Source organism: Rhipicephalus microplus, chromosome 1 (assembly GCF_043290135.1).
Source record: "Rhipicephalus microplus isolate Deutch F79 chromosome 1, USDA_Rmic, whole genome shotgun sequence".
NCBI classification, from domain to species: domain Eukaryota; kingdom Metazoa; phylum Arthropoda; class Arachnida; order Ixodida; family Ixodidae; genus Rhipicephalus; species Rhipicephalus microplus.
In genome coordinates, this window is record NC_134700.1 from 151,087,478 (window position 1) to 151,108,575 (window position 21,098).

The 21,098-nt window shown below is 46.0% G+C and overlaps 1 protein-coding gene across 1 annotated transcript; it reads left to right on the forward strand.

Annotated features, from left to right (window-relative positions):
• Positions 1-15,980: 15,980 nt before the first annotated feature.
• Positions 15,981-20,618, forward strand: LOC142800476 (uncharacterized). The gene is made up of 2 exons (XM_075887479.1): positions 15,981-16,085; positions 19,174-20,618. Exons 1-2 carry the CDS (start codon positions 16,022-16,024, stop codon positions 20,442-20,444), a joined length of 1,335 nt encoding a protein of 444 aa, XP_075743594.1. The 5' UTR covers positions 15,981-16,021; the 3' UTR covers positions 20,445-20,618.
• The last annotated feature ends 480 nt before the right edge of the window (positions 20,619-21,098 follow it).

A 21,098-nucleotide genomic window follows, 5' to 3' on the forward strand; every position in this document is an offset into this window, starting at 1 on the left:
GTGCACCCCAATCCTAGCACACGGGCCTACAACACTTCCGCCTTCATCGGAAATGCAGCTGCCGCAGACGGGATTCAATCCCACGACATGCGGGTCAGCAGCCGAGTGCCTTAGCCACTATAGCGGCTAAGTCCTCGGCTGCTGACGCCCCACCGTGGTGGTCTACAGACCACCGCGGCGGGGCCCCACCAAGCGAGAGCACGAACCATTCGCGCGTTCGCGAGAACTCTGCGTCTCGCGTTTCCGAAGGTGAGCGCATCATGACCCATGTGGCTGCCATACATACACCAAAGCAGGACCAATAAGATAATACCTTCGCCGAAGCAACCCGTGAACAGGTTGCTGCTCGTTTACACAACACCAGGTGCGAAACACATCCTCAGGACAGCCGCCAACCCGTAAATTATGCATCCTTCGCTGTAGCCACGAAGGAATATTTCTTCCTCCGTGGCTGTAGCGCACCATGAATTCACAAAATGATTTAGTTAAAATCCACTCGGTTTCGCTTGCACAGTTGGAAAGCGCCTGCGGTTCACGCATGATTTTCACGATGCTTTGTTGCGTGGAATAAAGTGTCTCCAGAACATGTATTGCGGTCACCAGTCGTTGCTTGTCGTTGTAGAGCAGGAGTGCCACCAGCCGTCAACAAGGATGCGTCAATGTCTAACGAGGCTGTAGCCACTAAACACCTATAAAGATTATATATTAACAGGCAGTAAACGTTAGATGACTTTGCTTACGCCACGCTTCACTTTCGTCTGTTATACCGATTCATATTGCTACGAAGCGCTGTCAGAAACGAAGAGGAAGACCACAAAGAGGAAGGCAACGCTTGCTGATATCCGCGAAGCGCTGTCAGAGATGAAGAGGAAGACCACAAAGAGAAAGACAACGCTCGCTGAGACTTTCTTCGACTATGGCTTTCAACTGGCAAAAGTCTAGCATAAGCACTGACTTCGAAAACGCAACGCTGTCTGAAGCATCAAAAGCAATTCGAGATCTACCCTCGTCAGCTCCTGGTCCAGATGGAATCACAGTTCCTGTGATTAAAATTTTATTCAGGTTATCCCCGGCGATGTCCTCAATCTTATAAACTACTCTTTAAAGAATGTCTGGATACCGTATGACTGCAAAATAGCTAAGGTAATCCCATGAATGAAAAAGCAAGGATTAGGTTTTACCATAGAAAATATAAGACCCATCTCGCTAACTTCTAACATGATGAAACTTATAGAGAGGGTGATAAATGGCCCAATAAACTCCTGGATGACGAATAAATTCATATTAAAGCCAAACCAAATTGGTTTTCGCAGTGAATGCTTAGCTTGGTGCGCCCATGCGGATTTAGAGAGTCGAATACAGCTTGCTCGTAAAAGGAAACAGTAAGCCACATTAGTAACTCTCGACATAGCTAAAGCGTATGACAGTGTCGAGCACTCTATTCTACTGAACACCTTCCAGAGCCTAAAATTTCCTCATTATATTACTGAGTGGATAGCAGAATTCTCAAAATGAATGGTATTGTACTGCGTGAAGGATAGCTGTTGTTCGCATAAATCCAAACAGAAACGTGCTGTTTCCCAAGGGGCCGTAATATCTCCAGCATTATTCAATATACTGACGAGCTCTTTTACAATTGGTCAGAATGTCAGTGTTAACATTTATGCAGATGATTTCGCGTTCTACGCTGCAGAGAGTGAATTTTACTCACTACATAAAAAATTGCAAAGATATATTATTACTCTAGAAATTTCGTTGCAATCCATATCATTATCACTGAACATCAGTAAAAGGGCGCTCTTAGTGTTTTCTATAGCAGATACAGTTTCAATTTCTGCATTATATAATGGGGAGCCTATTCCACAAGTAGATTCAGTCAAGTGCTTAGGAATGATTTATAATGATTGCTGAATTGGAGCACACACATAGTATGTAGAACAGCAACGGCTCAACGGGCGTTAGGTTTATTACGCAAGTTAGGCAACAGAAAATACGGGCTGTGCAGAGACACGATGTTAATAATATATAAAATGTATGTGCAACCAATATTGGAATTCGGGTGTGTTTTATTCTCAGGGGCCGCTTGTTATAAAATTAACCCGCTAGTAGTGTTAGAGCGAGAAGCCCTGTGAATATGTCTGGGACTTCCCAGGTTCATGGCGAATAATGTATTGTACCAGGAAGCGCGATTGCCAACACTCCTCTGTCGATTCCACATTCTAACAGTTCAAACCTTCTTAAATTTCTACAGTTTACCGGCACGAAGATCAGAGTACGCATTTATCAGCGACCCTGACTTTTTCTTTCTTGCATATTTCGTCAAAAAAAAACTTGAAACTATCATCTCCAGATTCCGGTGCCGTGTCCCGCCATTAAATTTTTATTTACACAGAGCTGGTCTGACACTTTCACCCCTTTGTCCGTTTTGCGAAGAATCACAAACTATTGAACATTATTTTCGCTCATGTCGGAACTACGCAGTAATTAGAAAAAGACTTCTAGATATTCCATTTGCAAAGCTAGATTTAAATTTAACCACAGAAAATGTTCTTAATTTGGTGCCTCTGTTTTGGGAAATTGCCACAGAGATGCATTTGATGTGGTGTGTGATTTTTTTCAAGACTCTAAACGTTTTTCGAAAGAAAGCCCACGTAAACAGATAGCTACAAAAACGAATCGAGAAGTTATTTTCAAATCTGGATAAATCCGTGACATACCAACTTGATCGGGTTTTGCAAAACCAGCTGTCTGGTCGGCTTTCAAAATCAAGGTATAGCAATAAGTGTCTACTTTCTTGTTGATTTTTTTTCTCACTATGGGAATCTTTAGTTTTTTTTTTCTAATATACTGTCTTCATTCTACAACACCCCCCCCCCCTTTTACTGTTGTAAGCAATGGTGCAGTTATCGTCCATACGAGACTATATGTTCTCTAGGCCAATCCCCCAGAGTGCGAATGAGCCATGAATTCTAGGCTACACACAAACAAACAAACAATATCCGCGTGGACTTGGCTGTGCCTTGTAAATCTGGTGTTACGTGTTTAGACACGCCTTGTAAATATACTGGACGACTTTTCTCTGCGTAACATTTTGGTGGAGAGTGCTGGTCCTCCCTTTCACCATCACGACGATTAGCGGACGTAGCGGACGCTCCTTGGCTGCCTCGGCTATGTCTGCTCAAGAGTCAAGAGGAATACGAGGATGCATCGAAAACGTCTCCAATCGTGCCTCGGCCAGCCAGGCCTGCCACGTCGCAACAAACCGCCGCTAACCGCGCCGTCGTCCCGACCCCACCACGCGACCCGGGCACCTTTTCCGCACTTACAACAAAGATGTCGAGGTTTGGCTTTAGCTATACAAACGTATGAGCGCACTGTACAACTGGGACCCGACGCTCATGTTGGCCAATGTTCTATTTTATTTTGAGGGCACGGCCAAAGTTTGGTTTTCCAACCACTAGTAAGAGATCACCAGCTGGGACATATGCAAACGCAAACTCATCGACCTCTTGAGCAAGATCATAGGGCGTCGTCGTTCGGCGCAGAAAGAAGTCGCATGTCGACTGCATTCCTGCACCGAGTCATACGTGACTTACATTCAGGATGTGCTCGCCCTCTGCCGCACGGTTGAAGAAAAAATGCCGGAATCCGAAAAGGTCGCGCACATGCTTAAGGGAATCGCGGATGATGCCATCACTTTCCTTGTGTTCCGCAACTTTTCGACAGTCGACGACGTTATTAGCGAATGTCAGTGCTATGAAGAAGCGCAAAGTCGTCGCATTGCTCCCAATTTTTCACGCCTTCCTAACACAGCGGTGGCGTCTACTTGCGAGGATATCTATCCGCCACCTGCTCCTGCTGCAGGCGAGAACATTGTACGTCTCGTCCACCGCCAAATAGAAGGTGCAGCTCCTGTCCTCGTGCAAAGTCGTGGCCACGATGATTCCCACACGATTTCTTTAATACAGACCATCGTAAGCCAGGAGCTCGCTAACGTCGGACTCCAGACGCTCTGCGCCGTGAACAGACCAGACTACCGTCCACCATGTCCTCCTGATCTGCCCCGAAACTTGTACGCCCGTCGTCGGTACCGGAACCCGGTGGAATGGCGAACTCCTGACGACAGGACCATTTGCTTCTGTTGTGGACGCGTCGGCCACATTTCCCGCCACTGCCGTAGTCGCTGGAACTCGCCACCCTGGTACAACTATTCCAACATTCGGCGTTCTCTTGTTAGTTCTTGACTGCCCACCCACGAAGACGATGCTGCTACACTATCGACACCTCCCCTTCTGCACTGCTCTCCTTCGCTGTCAAGTCACCTGTCTCACTCTCCGCGTCTTCGTTCTCCTTCCCCCTCTTCCTCCCACCGCTCCTTGGGAAAACTAACGGGCGCAGCTCTTAGAGGTGAGCCTGCCGTGACGACTCGACCCAAAATCGCTCTGCTTACACTACCTGGACACAACAACCTAATCGAGGTAGATATCGACGACGCACCTGTCATAGCACTAGTCGACACCGGCGCTCACGTGTCATTTATGAACTCGAACCTCCGCGCAAGACTACGGAAGGTTCTCACTCCAGCTCCGATCACTGTACTCCGCATAGCCGATGGTACGACTCCAGTTGTCAGTGGGATGTTTACTGCTCGGGTCACTGTTGCCGGACGCCATACCCCTGTTTTGTTTGACGTATTGGAGCAATGCCCACATGAATTGATCTTAGGACTTGATTTTCTGTCCTCCCATTCAGCTCTCAATGACTCTGCTGCGGGGTGTTGTCCAACTTGCCCTATCATATACCGTTGAGCCTAGTGATACTGAGCCGAGCACACTACGTTCCGCTGATTACGTTCGCGTCCCCTCTCTATCCGTTACGTATATTGCCGTCTCTCCTGATCCACCCGTGCCTGATGGTGATTACGCGTGTCACTCAAACCTACGATCCTCTGCTCGCAAAACGTCACCTTCTCGCACACGGTCATGAGTATACAGAACAATGCCTCATGTCTCCTTCTCGTCAATTTAGGACTATGCTCACAAATTTTGCCCTAAGGTATCTCTCTTGCGTCTCTTGCCCCAGCCTGTGACTGCCACATTTCCGCCTTAACAGTGGATAACCCAACACCCACGAGTCCTGATTTGGGTCAAACTTCTTTGGAAAGATTACAAAAATTCATTGTATCAGACATTTCGGCTGATCATGTGCACGCTCTTCGTGTCCTTCTCGCTTTATACGAAGACGTATTTGACCCTAATGACTGACCACTTGGTCAGACAACCATTGTGAAGCATCACATCAACACCAGCAATGCCAAACCGATACACCGGCAACCCTATCATATTTCTTCGACTGAGCGTCAAATCATACAAAAAGAAGGCGACAAAATGCTTGCCCGGGACACCATGGAATCTTCTTCAAGGCCTTGGGCTTCCCTGCCGTGCTCATCAGGAAGAAGGACAACAGCTGGCACTTTTGTGTCAATTACCTAAACCTGAACAAGTTAACAAAAAAGACGTGTACCCCCCTACCACGCATAGCTGATGCCCTTGACTGTCTCAGTGGAGAGAAATATTGTTCTTCAATAGACCTTCGTTCGTGGTACTGGCGGATTGTAGTTGACGACGTGGACCATGAAAAGACCGCATTTATTACACCTGACGGCCTTTATCAGTTCAAAGTGATGCATTTAGGGATATGCAACGCCCCAGCAACGTTCGAACGAATGATGGACGCTCTGCCACACGTCTTCAAGTGGTCAATAGGCTTATGTTACTTTATGACGTCATTGTCTTTTCGCCAACTTTTGTGACACACCTCGAGCACCTCTCGGACAATTCTTTACAATTTCCGAAAGGCAGACCTTCAGCTCAACTCGTCAAAGTGTCACTTCGGCCGTCGGCAGCTTACTGTCCTCAGACATCTTGTTGATTCTTCCGGTGTTCTTCCCGATCCCGACAAAGTGTGCGCAGTCAAAGAGTTTCCTGTGCCTACGTGTGCGAATGACGTTTGAAGCTTTATAGGCCTCTGCTCCTACACTCGAAAATCTGTGCGCAATTTCGCCGACATTGCTCGTTCTCTAACAGACCTACTGAAGAAAGATGTGGTTTTTGTCTGGGGTCCTGAACAAGCCACTGCATTTGCTGAGATGACCATGTGCCTCACGTCACCACTGATTCTTGGCCACTTTGATATATCCTCTCCAACTGAAGTGCGAACTGACGCCAGCGGCCATGTCATTGGCACTGTTTTGGCACAGCAACATCATGGTAGTGACTGTGTCATTGCATAAGCGGAGCACAATTATTTCACCAGCGGAGCACAATTATTTCATCACTGAACGCGAATGTTTTGCGCTCGTTTGGGCCGTAGGCGAATTTCGCCCATATTTGTATGGACGGTCATTCACCGTTGCCACGGATCAACATGCCTTATGATGGCTGTCATCGTTGAAAGACTCTACCTGACGGCTAGGACGGTGGACGTTGCGGCTACAAGATTACTCATTTACTGTTGTCTATAAAACGGGCCGACAACACGACGATGCTGATTTCTTGTCTCGTTACCCAGTAGATCCACCACATCTTCCTGAGAGTGGCGAGTCCGCGTGTGTTCTGGCGCTTTCTGCATTGGCAAACATCGGAGAGGAGCAACGAGGTGATCCTCACTTAAGAGCGATCATCAACTGACTGAGTGACCCACTACGCCTCTATCGCTTCGTATGTTTGTGCTCCATAATGATGTTCTATACCATGGCAACATGCTTCTTGACGGTCCTGACTTGCTGCTGGCCATACCTACACATATGCGTCAGACTGTTCTCGCACGGTTGCATGACATGCCTACTGCTGGTCACCTGGGCGTCTCAAGGACTTACGACAGTGTTCGACGCTGCTTCTTTTGGCCCGATATTTACCGCTCTGTTTATCGTTATGTGCCTTCCTGCAAATCGTGTCAGCAACTCAAAACACCAGCCACCGTTCCAGCAGGATGCCTTCAACCCATACAGATACCATCTCAACCATTTTAAAGAGTTGGTCTTGACCTGTTCGGTCTTTTTCCTCTATCCATCAGAGGAAACAAGTGGATATCTGTTGCCATCCACTACACGACTCAGTTTGCGATCACATAGGCTATTCTTACCAGTTGTGCAACGGACGTCGCCGCATTTCTCCTTGAGGACGTCATACTTCGCCATGGCGCTCCTCGACAGCTCATTACAGACCGGAGTCGATACTTTCTAGTAAAGATAGTCCAAGACATTCTGCACGCTTGCGCTACGAAACACAAGTTCACCATTTCTTACCACCCGCAGACCAACGGCCTAATGGAGCGGTTCAACAGAACGCTTACGAACATGCTCGCCACGTATGTTTCGCCGGATCATCGCGACTGGGACGAAGCATTTGCGTTCGTAACATTTGCGTGCAATACTTCTTGGCATAACTTTACATGTTCCTCTCCATTTTTTCTCTTGTACGGACGAGAACCCACACTGCCTTTCGACACGCTCCTTTCACCTGTTCTAGATACGACATCATAATACGCTCGTCGTGCGATTGCTAGAACTGAGGAGACACGCGAAGTTGCCCGCTTTTGGCTTGACACTTCGCAAGAAAAGTAACGACTAATCCTCAACGCTCGCCACCGGGATGTCCTCTTCAATCCTGGTGACATGGTCCTTATTTGGACACCATCACGGCGAGTTAGTCTTTGCGAGAAGTTGAATGCTCCATACTCTGGTCCATACCGAGTCTTGAGCCAAGTCACCGACGTCACGTACGAAATCGCACCTCTGGAAACCACCACAGCACGATCATCTGACATCGTTCACGTTACGCTACTAAAGCCGTTCCACTCTGATCAGTCAAGCACCGGGTCGGTGCCTTCGTAGCCGGGGGTTATGCTACGAAGCACTGTCGAAGATGAAGAGGAAGACCGCAAAGAGAAAGACAATGCTCGCTGATATCCGCGTGGATTTGGCTCTGCCTTGTTTTTCTGGCATTACGTGTTTAGAAACGCCTTGTATATATACCGGACGCCTTTTCTCCCCGTGACAATATGTTTGAACAATTTTTTATATTTTGTTTTCCTCATTTTACCCTGAACTGGTCAGTACGCCATCTCTTTATCGATTGTTTAAAATACGGCGCAAGAGCACAACGAAGAATACACAGGGACGGGTGTCGGCACTGTACACTCTTCGTTCGTGTCTCGTGGTCTAGCACCATTTTAACTATCAACTCACACCAACTTGCCGTTCTGTCAGTGTTACTGGTTTGGGTATACGATTTGGAATAAAAATTGCCAGCGGATTTTCTAACGTTTCTATATCTTGCAATTTTATTATATTTGGTATTTTACATTGCTAAGTTCTGATGTACTGCTGAAATTACAGCTGTCGTTCCTAAAACTGATTCGTTGAAAGAACATTGATCGCAGGCTACCAATTATTGCTACAGTTTCCAATGTGGGTACATGCCAGATATGATTTTAGGTATACATAATCATCATCACGATAATCGCGGCATTCACCACGAGCTTCAGCGATGCGGCGACAAGATGATCTTTCACTTCCTGCCGGCCATGGCCCGGCGCCTGCTGCCGGTGTCCACGTGGCGGGCAGCCCGGCCGGAGGGGCAGCCTCGCTTTCGGAGAGCGTGCTGTTGGAGCATGGTGACCTCAATGGCCCCTTCACGCCGTGGCTCGCGTGTGCCTGCGTCGGGCTCTTCGTCGGCATAGCGCTCTTCGTCCTTCTCTTTCTGTACAAGGCGTCCGGTCACCAAAATAACGAGGCCTCATACGGGGAGGTCGCGCAAACTACGTCGCCTCACCAGGATACGCAGCGGTACCAACCCAACTTGCGACGGCGGCGCGAGAACGCGTCCCATGTGGTCACTACCGGGAGCGTGGGACACGACGAACTCTCGAAGGCGCCAACAACGAGTGATACAGAGCGGTTCGACACAGAAGTGACCGCAACTACAGACATGGACGGAGACCGTTCAACCGGGGATGCCTTTGATCCGGGGTTCATTCGACGCGACCTATTTGAACCTGCCTCACCTGTTCGAAACTTCTCCAGTCGTGGCTGACGCGTGCTGCCCATGTTCTTGGATGGTATAACCGTCTATATGTTTTAAGCTTCCCTCAGCTTCAATACACTGTCGTGCTCAAAAATGCTCGATGACTATAATGCGCATTTAATTACGTGTTGTCTCTATATGGAGTATTGAGTGTGTAGCTCCTATACGGCCGTTATATTACCGTGCCACTCAACGACATTTTTTTTGCTATTTATGCTTATGTTTTTTTCTTTATCTTGCAATGAGTTGAAATGGAGATAAATGAGCTATAAGAATTTGAGGTTTGGTGTTTTTGTGCGTATGTTTCCTGAAGCATCGCTATAGGTGACGTCAATATAAACAACCACTAAAGCTTTTATACAACATTGTAAAGCAAGAGTGCAAAAACTATGGACGAGCGCACAGAGATAAATCAGCGCTAACTTCCAACTGACTTGGATGTCAGTTTGTCTGTTGTTTGCGTCTGTGTGTTCATCCGTCATTCTTTGTTATGTTATTTTACAATCATGTGACAACCAACTAACCTGACTTGCGCCATCGTAATAATGGAGGTATTCAACAACAAGAACTACTACTACTACTACAACTACTACTACAACCAATATTATTATTATTATTATTAATATTATTATTATTGAGCAGATCCTACGTACCTTAGGAATAGACGTTATGGGAATCATGCAAGGGGGAGGTGACTGTTGTAATTTTTTTATTGATCGAAACGTTACGAGATCAGGCTAAAAATATGCACAAACGTTGAACAGTCCTATGTTTACTGTTGCGTAACGTTGCCAACATGGGTATATTAGCAACACCAGAAGTGGTAAGTTGGTATGTAGAACTTGTGCAAGCGAAGATGGTGGCACTGGACATTATAATAGATATATGAGGTTCATTGGATGGTGATTCACTACAATTGTCATCAACCCAACGTAATCGCTGTCCGATAGAAGTACGTATGCACTGCTTAAAAGATTGCATTGCCAGCACAACCACAATTGACGCTTGACGAACATTGCAGGCTATACTTAAAAACCAGTTCCGAGACCTGGCGTGGCTCTGTTCAATACTTGATTGCCACGCAGAATGCTAAGATACCTGCTGGGACCTTGATATTTATTCTATGCGTTAGTTGCGTCAACGCGACCGATGCCAGCTTTTGAGGATGAAGCTCCTCAAGGCCGACGTATAGTTGGCGTCATTCACGCCCCACAAAACCCAACCGGAACTAAACACCTGCTTAAAAAAGAAAAAAAAACCCTAATGCGCGGGAGTTGTCCGCTAATGTAATACTTACTTCATTGCTACAGCTACAACTTAGTTACAATAGCTACAACCTTAATTACATCTGGACCCTAATCCATCGCTACAACTGCAAACAAAGAGTTGTTGATGTGAAGCTACGAAGTGGGCTGTGGGCGTTCCGTTCCCCAACTGCATCACTTACCGCGTTGATATGGAGGTTTCATCCATGTGCGATAACTAAAGCTGCGTAGAGACTGTAGATTTTCTCTTGTTCCACGGTCCCTAGTTTGAACATCATGACCTGACTCTGTAGTATGCCTTGAAGAGATTGAGTGATCAAGAGATGCAAGAGAAGATCTTGAAAGCCCGACCACAGCACACCAGCCCTCCTGCAGTTCGAGAAGGCAACAAAATTGAGTGGCTGGCCATGGTACACTGCACAGTGTGTGGATGTATGTTTCCACTATAAGGGTAAACAAGGCAACAAGCCGGCGGTAACCACCAAACCATCTAATATTGGAAAACTTTGGTTATCCACGAAGAGCGATAAATAACAGCATTGTTTTTTATGTTTTGACCAATAGGCATATCACGCATGTGCCACCGCAGCTTAGGTGGCAATCATCATCAATAAAATAACGTGACAACGAAAAATATTCTTGGTCACCCAGAGTGGGTGTGAGTCATTCATATAGCCCATCGTTATCACCATCATTCTTTTTGGCTAATCCTCCACAGTGGGTGTGAGCCACAGTAGAAGGCGAACAAGAACAAGAAATAGGGAGACAAACCTGCCTTCTCTTCGCTATCACCGTTACTGAGGCCAACTGCGTCGACTAGCAGCATGTACGACCGACGCCGTGTTTCCGCATTCCTGCGCAGCAGCCTGTCGGCTCCTGCTCTAGGGTCGACGTCCCCCGCTCCAGCCCTACGGGTGTGGTACACTAGGAGCCCCGTCGGCTCTCCAGGCACCCAGAACTCGGAGTCGTCTTCGCCCACTACCTCTCTGCTTCTCCACATGTGGGGCTACGACCAAGCTCATGCGCCACCGAGAACCGCAGCAGCCGGGGACTGCCCCGACCTTGTTTCATCAGAAGAAGCTGTGACTCCTCAGTGGATGGGCATCACCTCCGACCAGTCTTTCTTCCGCAAGGTTACCGGGTTGGTATTCGCGCTGGCCGTGCTAGCCTGCTTTGCCGCCATTATGCTCAGTGCGCGAGGTCGCCTTCGCCCGACAGAAGTAGTCGACGGGCGTACGTCGGCCGAGCCAAAGCAGTCGCCCATGCTGAACACTCCACCCGTGCACTTCCGAGGGCTTGCCAACGTACTCGACGGCGGCAATGCCGGAATACAAGCCGAGACGTCTGTGGTTGGCGCTGGTTCTCTGCTTCCGGGAGGAAAGAACTCGCCCGTGCCGGGAGAGAAGAACTTTGCTGTTGTTAACGCAGGTTCTGTGGTGACTAACGCTGTTTCTGCTCGTCTTGTGAATCCGGCGTATGTTGCAGGGGAAACCGGAGGGCATCGCGCCCACGCCGTAAATCGAGACGCTTCCCTGCAAAGAAGAGTGACGGACACTACTGAAAAGCATCTCGAGAATGGCAAGCCCAACGACGTGACGCTCCACTGGCCATTTCGTGCTCTATAGGTGACCCCAAGGTTACTGAAACCAACCTGTCCCTGCAGAGCTCTGCAAAATTGATGGAGCGACATTTGTACAGCCGCAAGAGTTACCTTGGCTATAAATATAACGCTTCATGTATTGCGTTCCGCATAGGGCTTACTTCTGTTTGAATGTTGACATAGGTTATTCCGAAGCTATTATACTAAAAAAGTTGGGCAAATCCCACGTATACCTTCGGAATCGATGTTATGCAAAGTTTGCGGGAAAAGGCGACTGTTCTGTCATTCTTGCATAGAGCCAAACGCTACGAAATGGCGTCAAAGAGACGGACAAGTTTGGTGTGCACAAAGATATGTGGCGTGGTCGCATATCTTTTATATAACACATTTTTTACCGTTCCGAAACGATGCCAACAACAACATCGGTATTTGGAACACCAGAATCGGTAAGCTGAAATATAGCGTTTGTATTTGCTGAGATCGTAGCTTTCACCACACGTTAGTAGAAAGAGCTTAAGAACGTAAGCAACGGGATCTTCTCGGTATTCATGTCATGACTAGCCAAACGTATTCGTCCAACGAACTTACCCTCGCATAATAATTCTGGCCATGGCCTGTCATAAATAAAAGAGGTGGTCACGATAACACAAAGACGTAGGCGGCCGGATGGAGAAATAGATAGATAGATATATAGATAGATAGAAAGGTAGGTAAGTAGGTAGGTAGGTAGGTAGGTAGGTAGGTAGGTAGGTAGGTAGGTAGGTAGGTAGGTAGGTAGGTAGGTGAAAGGTAGGTGGATAGGTAGGTAGGTCGGTAGGTAGGTGGGCAGGTAGGTCGGCAGGTAGGTAAGTCGGTAGGTAGGTGGGTAGGTAGGTAGGCAGGTAGGTAGGTAGATAGGTAGGTAGGTGGATGCGTACTGTTTGTTAAGAAATTCTTCGCATTTAATAAGTTATTGTCTTATAATTAAACGGACGCTTATGTCAAATAACAATTTACGTGAGAGTGAAAGCTCAGTGTATTACAACGCCAGAAAGGGCAATATTATCACCAGCAGTTTCCTACTTAGCAACAAATTAAGCTAAATACACGCAAACACATGCGCTGCTGTAGGGAATTCGCAAAATGATGCTGATGACGTCAGAGTTACCGCCTGTTTCGTCACAAGTAATAGAACTAGCTGCAGTAAATAAGGAACCTTTGGTGCATCAAGAGGCGTAATAAAATGCTTCTTGTTCAGTTCTGTTTGATTCATGGAAAAAAGAACCACCGGATGTCACTATGGAGAATGATGCAATTTCTTCAAAAGTTCAATTTTAGCCTGGGTAAACTGGACAAGTCGTGCTATCTAGCAGGGCCGAGTTGAATACAATACGTCTGCCATCTTGAATTCAATAGAAATAAATTGTTCTACGGCGGTGGTTGCTGCTGTGGCTCCCGCTATTTTCGTTCTGTTGCTACTAGTGTCGGCGGCTGCATATTGGAGCCGGGCAACGTTGGGCATGGCAACAGTGACGTGAGACGTTTTGCTTGAAGCGGGTTTTGAAGTGCGCTATCCTGATGGTGGGACCACTAAACGTAATCTTATTTCAAAATAAGCACTTCCTTCACACAAAAGCAATGCTACGAGGTTTCTGGACTGCTATTTCAACTGTCAACGTCCACGTGATTGTTGACTTTAGTGACCCTTTAACCATCGCGATAAAACAAACACTAAAGGAACATCAAAAAATTGGTATCTGCAGGAAGTTTTTGCCTTGGCTTCTTGTTAAAACGCAGTACATATGCTGGTTGAGTGGCCATACTGGTTGAAACGCGCAGAGCAACCGATCTCCTGACTCTCAACAAAGGACGCCGCAGACGCTAGCGATCAAAGTTCCCCCAAGGGCCACTCTACCCCAGTTCTAAAAATTATTTTTTGCTGAACCGCAAAAACTGTCGTCCGATTATCCACGAGCCCCACGTTAGCGGCCAGTTTGGTGTCTCGTAAGGAACGTGCCGCTCTCGGAAAAAACGGATACAGCAGACGTGGTCGAGCCAAATCAAAGATCGTGTAAATTTATTCAACTACTTTTACATCGACGATATATCGAGGCTAATCAAATAAGTCACTATTAACGCACTAAAACAGCCTTATACAATGTTCCTATACACGCTACCAACATAAAAAGAAACAAGAGGTAACGCTAAGGTGGCGTCGCTTATATGCGACCCATCGCGAGGATATTCATGAGACACGACGCGCAGTTGCCGTATCCCGCAGACCTCATGCAGGAGATGTTATACGATCATCAACGCCAAAGAGGCTCCCTAAAGATTTTTGTGCATCCACCTATAGCCTCGCCGCCGCGCTGAACTGCTGGCGCTACCGCGCTAAGCATAATGATGATGATGATGATGATGACGGTGGTGGTGAACCTGCGCAAGCACTGCACCACCCTCCACTCGGCAGCTATTAAACCTAAATGCAGCCTACCTGCGAGACACGCGTGCAGCTTGAAGGGGAAACGACTTTAAAGGAGGTGATACGGCCTGAACAAGTTGCAAATAAAATGAATGATAAATATTTTGAGCTCTGAATGAGGTTCGAGCACAGTGCGTCTGCGTGGCAAACAGGTGTTCTACCACACAGTCACGATGTTTGGTGAAACTGCTTTAGAAAAAGAAAAGAAGGCAATGTCCCGTGGTGAAAGAAGCATATACTTAAAGGAACAGTAAACAGTACGATTGTTTATGTATTAGTGGAGTGCAATTTCAAAATTCCGAAAACAACACTCTTACTGCGAGATTACGCTTGGTAACCTAAAAAAAAAGCCTGAAAAAAAAACGCCGCTGGAGAAGCTGCCGTGAGATTCACGCATCAAGAACTGTGACATAGTAAATTTCAAAGCCGTCTACTGGGTCCTACGTAGCTTCTATTCAATAAAATGAAGTGCATTGTCATTTGCGGGTGCAGTAAACCAAGCATACGAAGCTTCGGAAAATTCGATCGCGCTATTGTCGCAAGAATGCTAAAAATACATTTTGAAGTTTGTCACGTTACACGCAGAGATTCTAGCGCAAAACATAATAATGATGTTCTCCGCTAATAATGAACTCCTGACAGTGAAAGTTGTGACATTGGAGTTATAATAGTGCAAAGTATTGATCTAAACCAAGTCATTGTTTCTCCATAGTGTCCCTTTAACGCATCATGTATTGCGTGGCAGAAGCTTAAAATTGCGCCGGACGTCGAAGCACGTGTATTAAGCAATTAATGGGTGTTTTAAAGGCCCCCCTGTTCGCTAAGGCGTATTCGATTATTAGCAGCCCCAAACCATCGACAAACTGAATAGCTGCATAGGTTCGCGCGTTGCCCCATTAACGCATAGTCATCGCTTTGCCGATTTGCAAAAGGAATAATATTGTGGCGTAGCGGGCGCTGAACAACTGTGCTTGCGGTAGGTATTCAAGGATACTATGAAATGGCCAACTTTCCGAGCGCAGTTGTTGATTACCTTGCTAAGTGGTCGAGGCATTCACCCAAAACTAAAACAGGCTAGTAATTCAGAAAGCCGAATACGCTATTGTTATCTTCTCGCGAAGGCGAAGCTCAAGCCTCCTTAAAAGTTTTGTGCTTGCTTAATTGATGACTACATATTATCTAATAACATATTCAACGAACTTTCATGACTGGGTATTTGAGCAGAGTAAATGTTCCCGCACTTGTTTGACCTGACGGCCTTCCACGATTACTAATATCGTAAAGGTTAGGCAATCGCTGATTGGAAGAAACCTCAAGTGAAAGGACTTTCGGGGTTTCAATCTGTCCATTTGTTTTGTGACATAAAGCCGTGTGCAGCCCGTCTGTATAAACATGGAAAGTAACGATTTATCTAAGTGTTCTTTAAAAGTTTTATATAGTACTGACTTTTAGAAACGTCTCACATAGGAGTCTTGCATTTATCGTGGTGGCTGTGGCATTCTGAAACAAAAAGTTTAGGAACACTTTTGTTGTTCAAAGCGGTGCGATTGGCCTATCGCTGACTTCTCGTTAAAGATTCACAGATTGAAAGTCAATGTGACCAGCAGCGATGATGCCTAGTGTACTCCTGTTATGGCTTAGCTGCTACGTCTGCCATGGACATGCTTCATCGGGTAAAGTGCTGCCATAGATTTTTGCTCGTTTCTCGAGAACATAGCGCATACTATTTTAAACGTACCTGCACACGCGGCGCAGTTTAACCAAGTCACTAGCCCATGATATAAGGGTACCATAAGCAATTTGTGTGCTGCTTATTGTGTTCTTGCGTTAGTTCCTGTAGCACACTTGTGGTGCTTCAAGAACGTATAGGCAAGTCGCACTAATGACTTACTGTAGGAGCGCACCTCATTCATTTAACTGCCCGTCGACGTCAATGGGAGCCTTTTATGAGGAAGCCGCTGTAGCAAGAAACAGGAACGTAGCTTTAAAATAAAAAAATTCGAAAATCGCCTTATCAGTGGGGCTGTTTAAGCAGTGAATCGTGTGAACAGAACTTATTATCATCATCAAACCCCTCTGCGTTCTATTTTTCATCTGCTGCTTCACTCGAAGCTCATGTGCAATGTTATGTTGAGCGTGAGATGCGTCACTCATGATGTGCAAGTGAAGGAGCACAGAAAGATAAAGGGCTAAAAAGACAAGTGGCAAAATGTTCTATTGAGAAATTCTTGGCGAAGTGGGAGTCGAAACCACGTACCGACGACCCGGAGACGGGCGTCGTAACGTCTCGGCTAGCCAGGCACGCTGGCAGAACTCATGCCTTTACCCCTGTATAGTGTGGTATAGCAAGAAGTTGGGAAAGCGAAGCGATGATGGAACTAAAGAAAACAAGTTAGAGAATAAAGTGTAGCATATAAATTATGAGAATGAGCGAAATAGAAAGTCAAACTTAAATAGAAAGAAATAAAGAAAAATGGACGCCCACCTTCAAACTTCCTTCAGTCTCGGTAAAAAAAAAGTGTCAAGCTGCCTTAATTTCGTCCTTGAAGAAACAGCTTGATGCAACCTCTAATTAAAGAAAATATCTCAGTTATTTTTGGAGAAGTTTACGAACCTCAGTGGTAGTACATAATTTATTGCAAATTTTCGTTCCTTAATTGCGTACTCTGTTACGGAATGTCGGATTGAATGCATAGGGCATTTTTACAGGAGAAAAATACAAACGTACAAAGCTTTTGCAAAGCTTATCAAGACGTGTGTAAAAGAACAATTGCACTAATAGCAACATTCAAACACCTTCGAAAACGCCCTTGCTTGACACGTATGTGCGTCAAATTTGACTTTGAAGCGAGCGACTGTGCTCTCAGAAAACATTTTCGCTTTAAAGTCACTCTGGTGATATTTTTTGAACGTCACAAGGCTCCCACGTGAACAAATTATTTTTTTCTCGTCTTTTTCTCGAGTACACATGAGATGGTCACCCACTTGGCAAGTACATTTGGCGTAGATTATCCCTTATTCCGCAAGAAGTTTATATACAGTTAGTACTTAGCGAGGATCGGGTAATACTTAAAATCAAGAACTAATGAAGTTATTTCAGTTAAACAGTCCATACGATATTTTAAGCCTTGGTCTTTGAGTCGTACCATCGCCTTACATATAAAGAGGGTGAACAATAAATTTAGAGCAATGAAAGCAGCCTAATAGCGTCGGTCATGCAAAGAAGCATAATGCCGGTAGCAAAGCTTAAGCTGACAAACATTGAATATTTAATCTGTATTTCTTCATGCTAAGACCCCGACAATGTTATGAGTGACGCCGTGTTGGTGTGCTTTTGAGTCTGTTAAAGACGAAGCATCTTAAGGTGTCGGCTTGTCAATGTGTCATGTACTCGTCAAGGCTAATCACAAGCGGGCATGCACCGCAAAAATCGGCTGAATTCCACTAGTCGCCACAGCTGATATGACGCATACCTGAAAGTTCGACGCTCTAAGCCAATGCGTTTGGGTCGGCAGCAATGTCACTATAACCGACAAGTTTTTTTTTAATCTAAAACTATCTAAAACTAGCAACGCGAACGTGCGTGTTTAAGGTAAAGCCATCAATTTCATACACTACTTTTTGAAACACAGCTGCAATTTAATGATGCGTTAGTATACCGGCGGTGAGCAAAGCCGTAAAGAGTAAATATTTTGCAGCGAGAAACACCGGTGCACACTGCATATTTCGCCTTTCCCCCCGTTTCACGTTAGTAGGGCTGGAACACTTTCTTTCTCCTTGCTTAGTGTTTCCTCCCATCATTTGTTGTTCTGCTCTAACAACTGGCTTAATGTGGAGAGGCTTGGGGGAAGAAAAGATAAACTCCCATCACAGTTCCCCCTTCGTGACAAAAAAGTTGAACCCTCGTCATTAACCAGACTCCGGTTCACTCCACGAGGTGCATCTTTCCAAAGCCACTACAGTTGACTTGTGATTAACTTTAGCACCACGAAGTAGTTTCTCTGAGCTATTTGCTCTGACATAAAGCTTTTAAGCATATAGCAATATCACCTCACCAGCACTTCCTCATTCCCTAACACCACGATACGATATGTGTAGTGAAATTATATGTGTTCCATGCATTGCACATATTTGAGGAAACTGTGCTATCAACAGAGCCGTCTACGTTGCAAAACTTACCGACAGGAAATTCAAGCGTTCGCTGTTGGAAAAAGCTTGTCGCGAAGGTATTTCTTAAGCAGCAACGGCAGATTGGGCAAGTTGGTGCAGGATGAAATGGTTCGGTTATTGCGGAGCTCTGCTTGAGCTAGAAGAAAAAGAAGTCAGTGAAGAAGGGAAATACAACTGTGAGGGTGAGCGCTGAAGTTCCGACTTTCCTTTATCGCATCATCCTACAGCACAATATATAGCTCACCTGATTGAACACGTGTACTGCACACATGGGAAAAAATTGTAAGCGTGCGGCTTAGCACACGTGACAGAAAATGTAGCTTTGAGCAGATTGTCAAAATAACAATTCATTAACCAAATGACTACTCCAAACAATATAATTCTTAAAGAAGTTCTTCTTACGTAAGTGTCGAACTCCTTGTGTATTGACGGAATAATAGAAGATTGGGTGTGCTGCCATCCTGAAATAGCAAATGCTGCGCCTTTGCCCTTGCCGATCACTATGAAAAAAGCAGCAACGGGTAAAGTTCACCTCTCCAAATGTAAGAATTCTATTACCTAAAAATAAAGGACTTTGCTATTTCGTTACAGAAATGCCAAGGACCGGCATCTACCTCACAGTGTCCTCCTACAGTGGATTCTGGAGCTATGGACACTTCGAATTGAATTGGTTCGGAATTCCCGTGAACCTTATAGGAGTCACGTATGCTGTGCTAACGACGAGAAATCCTCCGAGAGGTTCCATTGACATTTTGTCTATAGTGCCTATTACACGACCCACGGATAGGTACATGACAAGTGCACCAGCACCGACCTTCAACGTCAGCACTCTGATGAAAGGAGAATGTCTCGGCTATTGGGCCGTCGTGATCAACGACACGTATAATCCATGGGAACCGGTCATATTGTATTCTTCGTGCTTCACACCGAAGCCTAGGTGGATGCGCCAGAATTGTTGCACGCTCTCAACGCTCAGCCTTTTAGACCTGCTCATTCCTGGCACACACAATTCTGGCATGTACCACCAGGGATACACACATCCACACCAGGAGTACCTGTATAACCAAGACCAAACCGTCGAACAGCAGCTCGCATTCGGTATTCGCAGCCTAGATTTGAGAGTGCAGTATACTGGTGGTGCATTTTACGTGACCCACGACAGAACAAGAGGGTGGCCCACTATCGAAAAAGTTCTCCGAGAAGTTCGCAAATTCGTAGAAGCGACTGGTGAACTTGTGCTTCTAGATTTCCACAGGTTCACGAAGGGTTTTGATGAAGGATACGATAACGTCACAGAGCGGCATATAGAGCTTGTGAAGTTAATCGTCACTGAGTTGAAAGGTGTTGTTCTCGGAAAGCAGGCCTATTTGACGAGCTTGAACGCAATATTTGACCAATGCGAAAACAAGACCAAACCGAGTGGTCACGTCATAGTGTTTTACAATTACGAAGGCTATAGAGGAGAGTACGAAGAATTCTTATCGCCCGCAGTTCATCACAAATGGCCCAACGCGCAAAGCGAAGGCGCCCTCCTGAAATATCTCGAAGAACACGCATGCGTGTATTACAGTAGCAGCAATCTGGTTTCGATAATGGCAGAGCTCACGCCTTCCTTCCCGTCTCTCGTTATAGGAAACCGTCGTGCGGCGGAGTGGGTGAACCACGAAGTTACCGAGTTTTTTAGGCTAAAAGGGCAGTACTGCTCCGGTATCGTTGCCACGGATTACTTCTTAGGCAACGGAATGATTGAGGAAACCATTGAGGCTAACCTAGAAAAGGGGCGTGCGGGGTTATTTTTATATCGTTATAGACACCATGAGCACTGCCAACCAAATGATACTACACAGAACAGTTTGCTCTAGCGAAGTTCGCAGCTGTCCTCAGCACTCAAGGCCTCCAGGTTGTGCGTTGTTCATGTAACTTTGATACACGAAATTGGTCTTGTGCACACGTGTGCATTATAGAGCGGCTGATTTCCATATTCTGCATGCTTCCCATTCCACGTCGAAGAAGTAAACGAGTATATTTTGTACAAAGCTCGAATTGTCTGATTTTTGCCACGTCTTCTCTGGTTTGCCTCAGATTTCCTAACCGATAATTTGACGAATATAGCATGACCACTCGATCCTCTCCCCTTTGGTGCGGCCTGCTAAGTCGTCTCTCGAAGAAAAGAGCAGGCTTGAAAGCAAACGTTCACAGGCAGGCCACCACCGGAGGAAAAGGCGCTGCATAGTAATCACCTTTGCACCTGCTTGCACTCTCGCACGAAGGTGTAATCCCACTTTCCTTCTATTCTGCCGTTGTGTGGTCAGCATGCGATGTCGTATTGTTCTTCCCAACTGTAAGGTTTAAAAGTACACGCTCTTTGCCAAGAGGATGCTAAGTTCGTTGCTTGCGAACCTGTTGGAGTCCCTAGAGCAGCTCGCTAGAAAATACACTTGGACATTTTCGGAAGCCATTTTTCCGCAAAGCCCTCCATTAGTAAAGTCTTGTTGACTAATAAATGATGCATATGT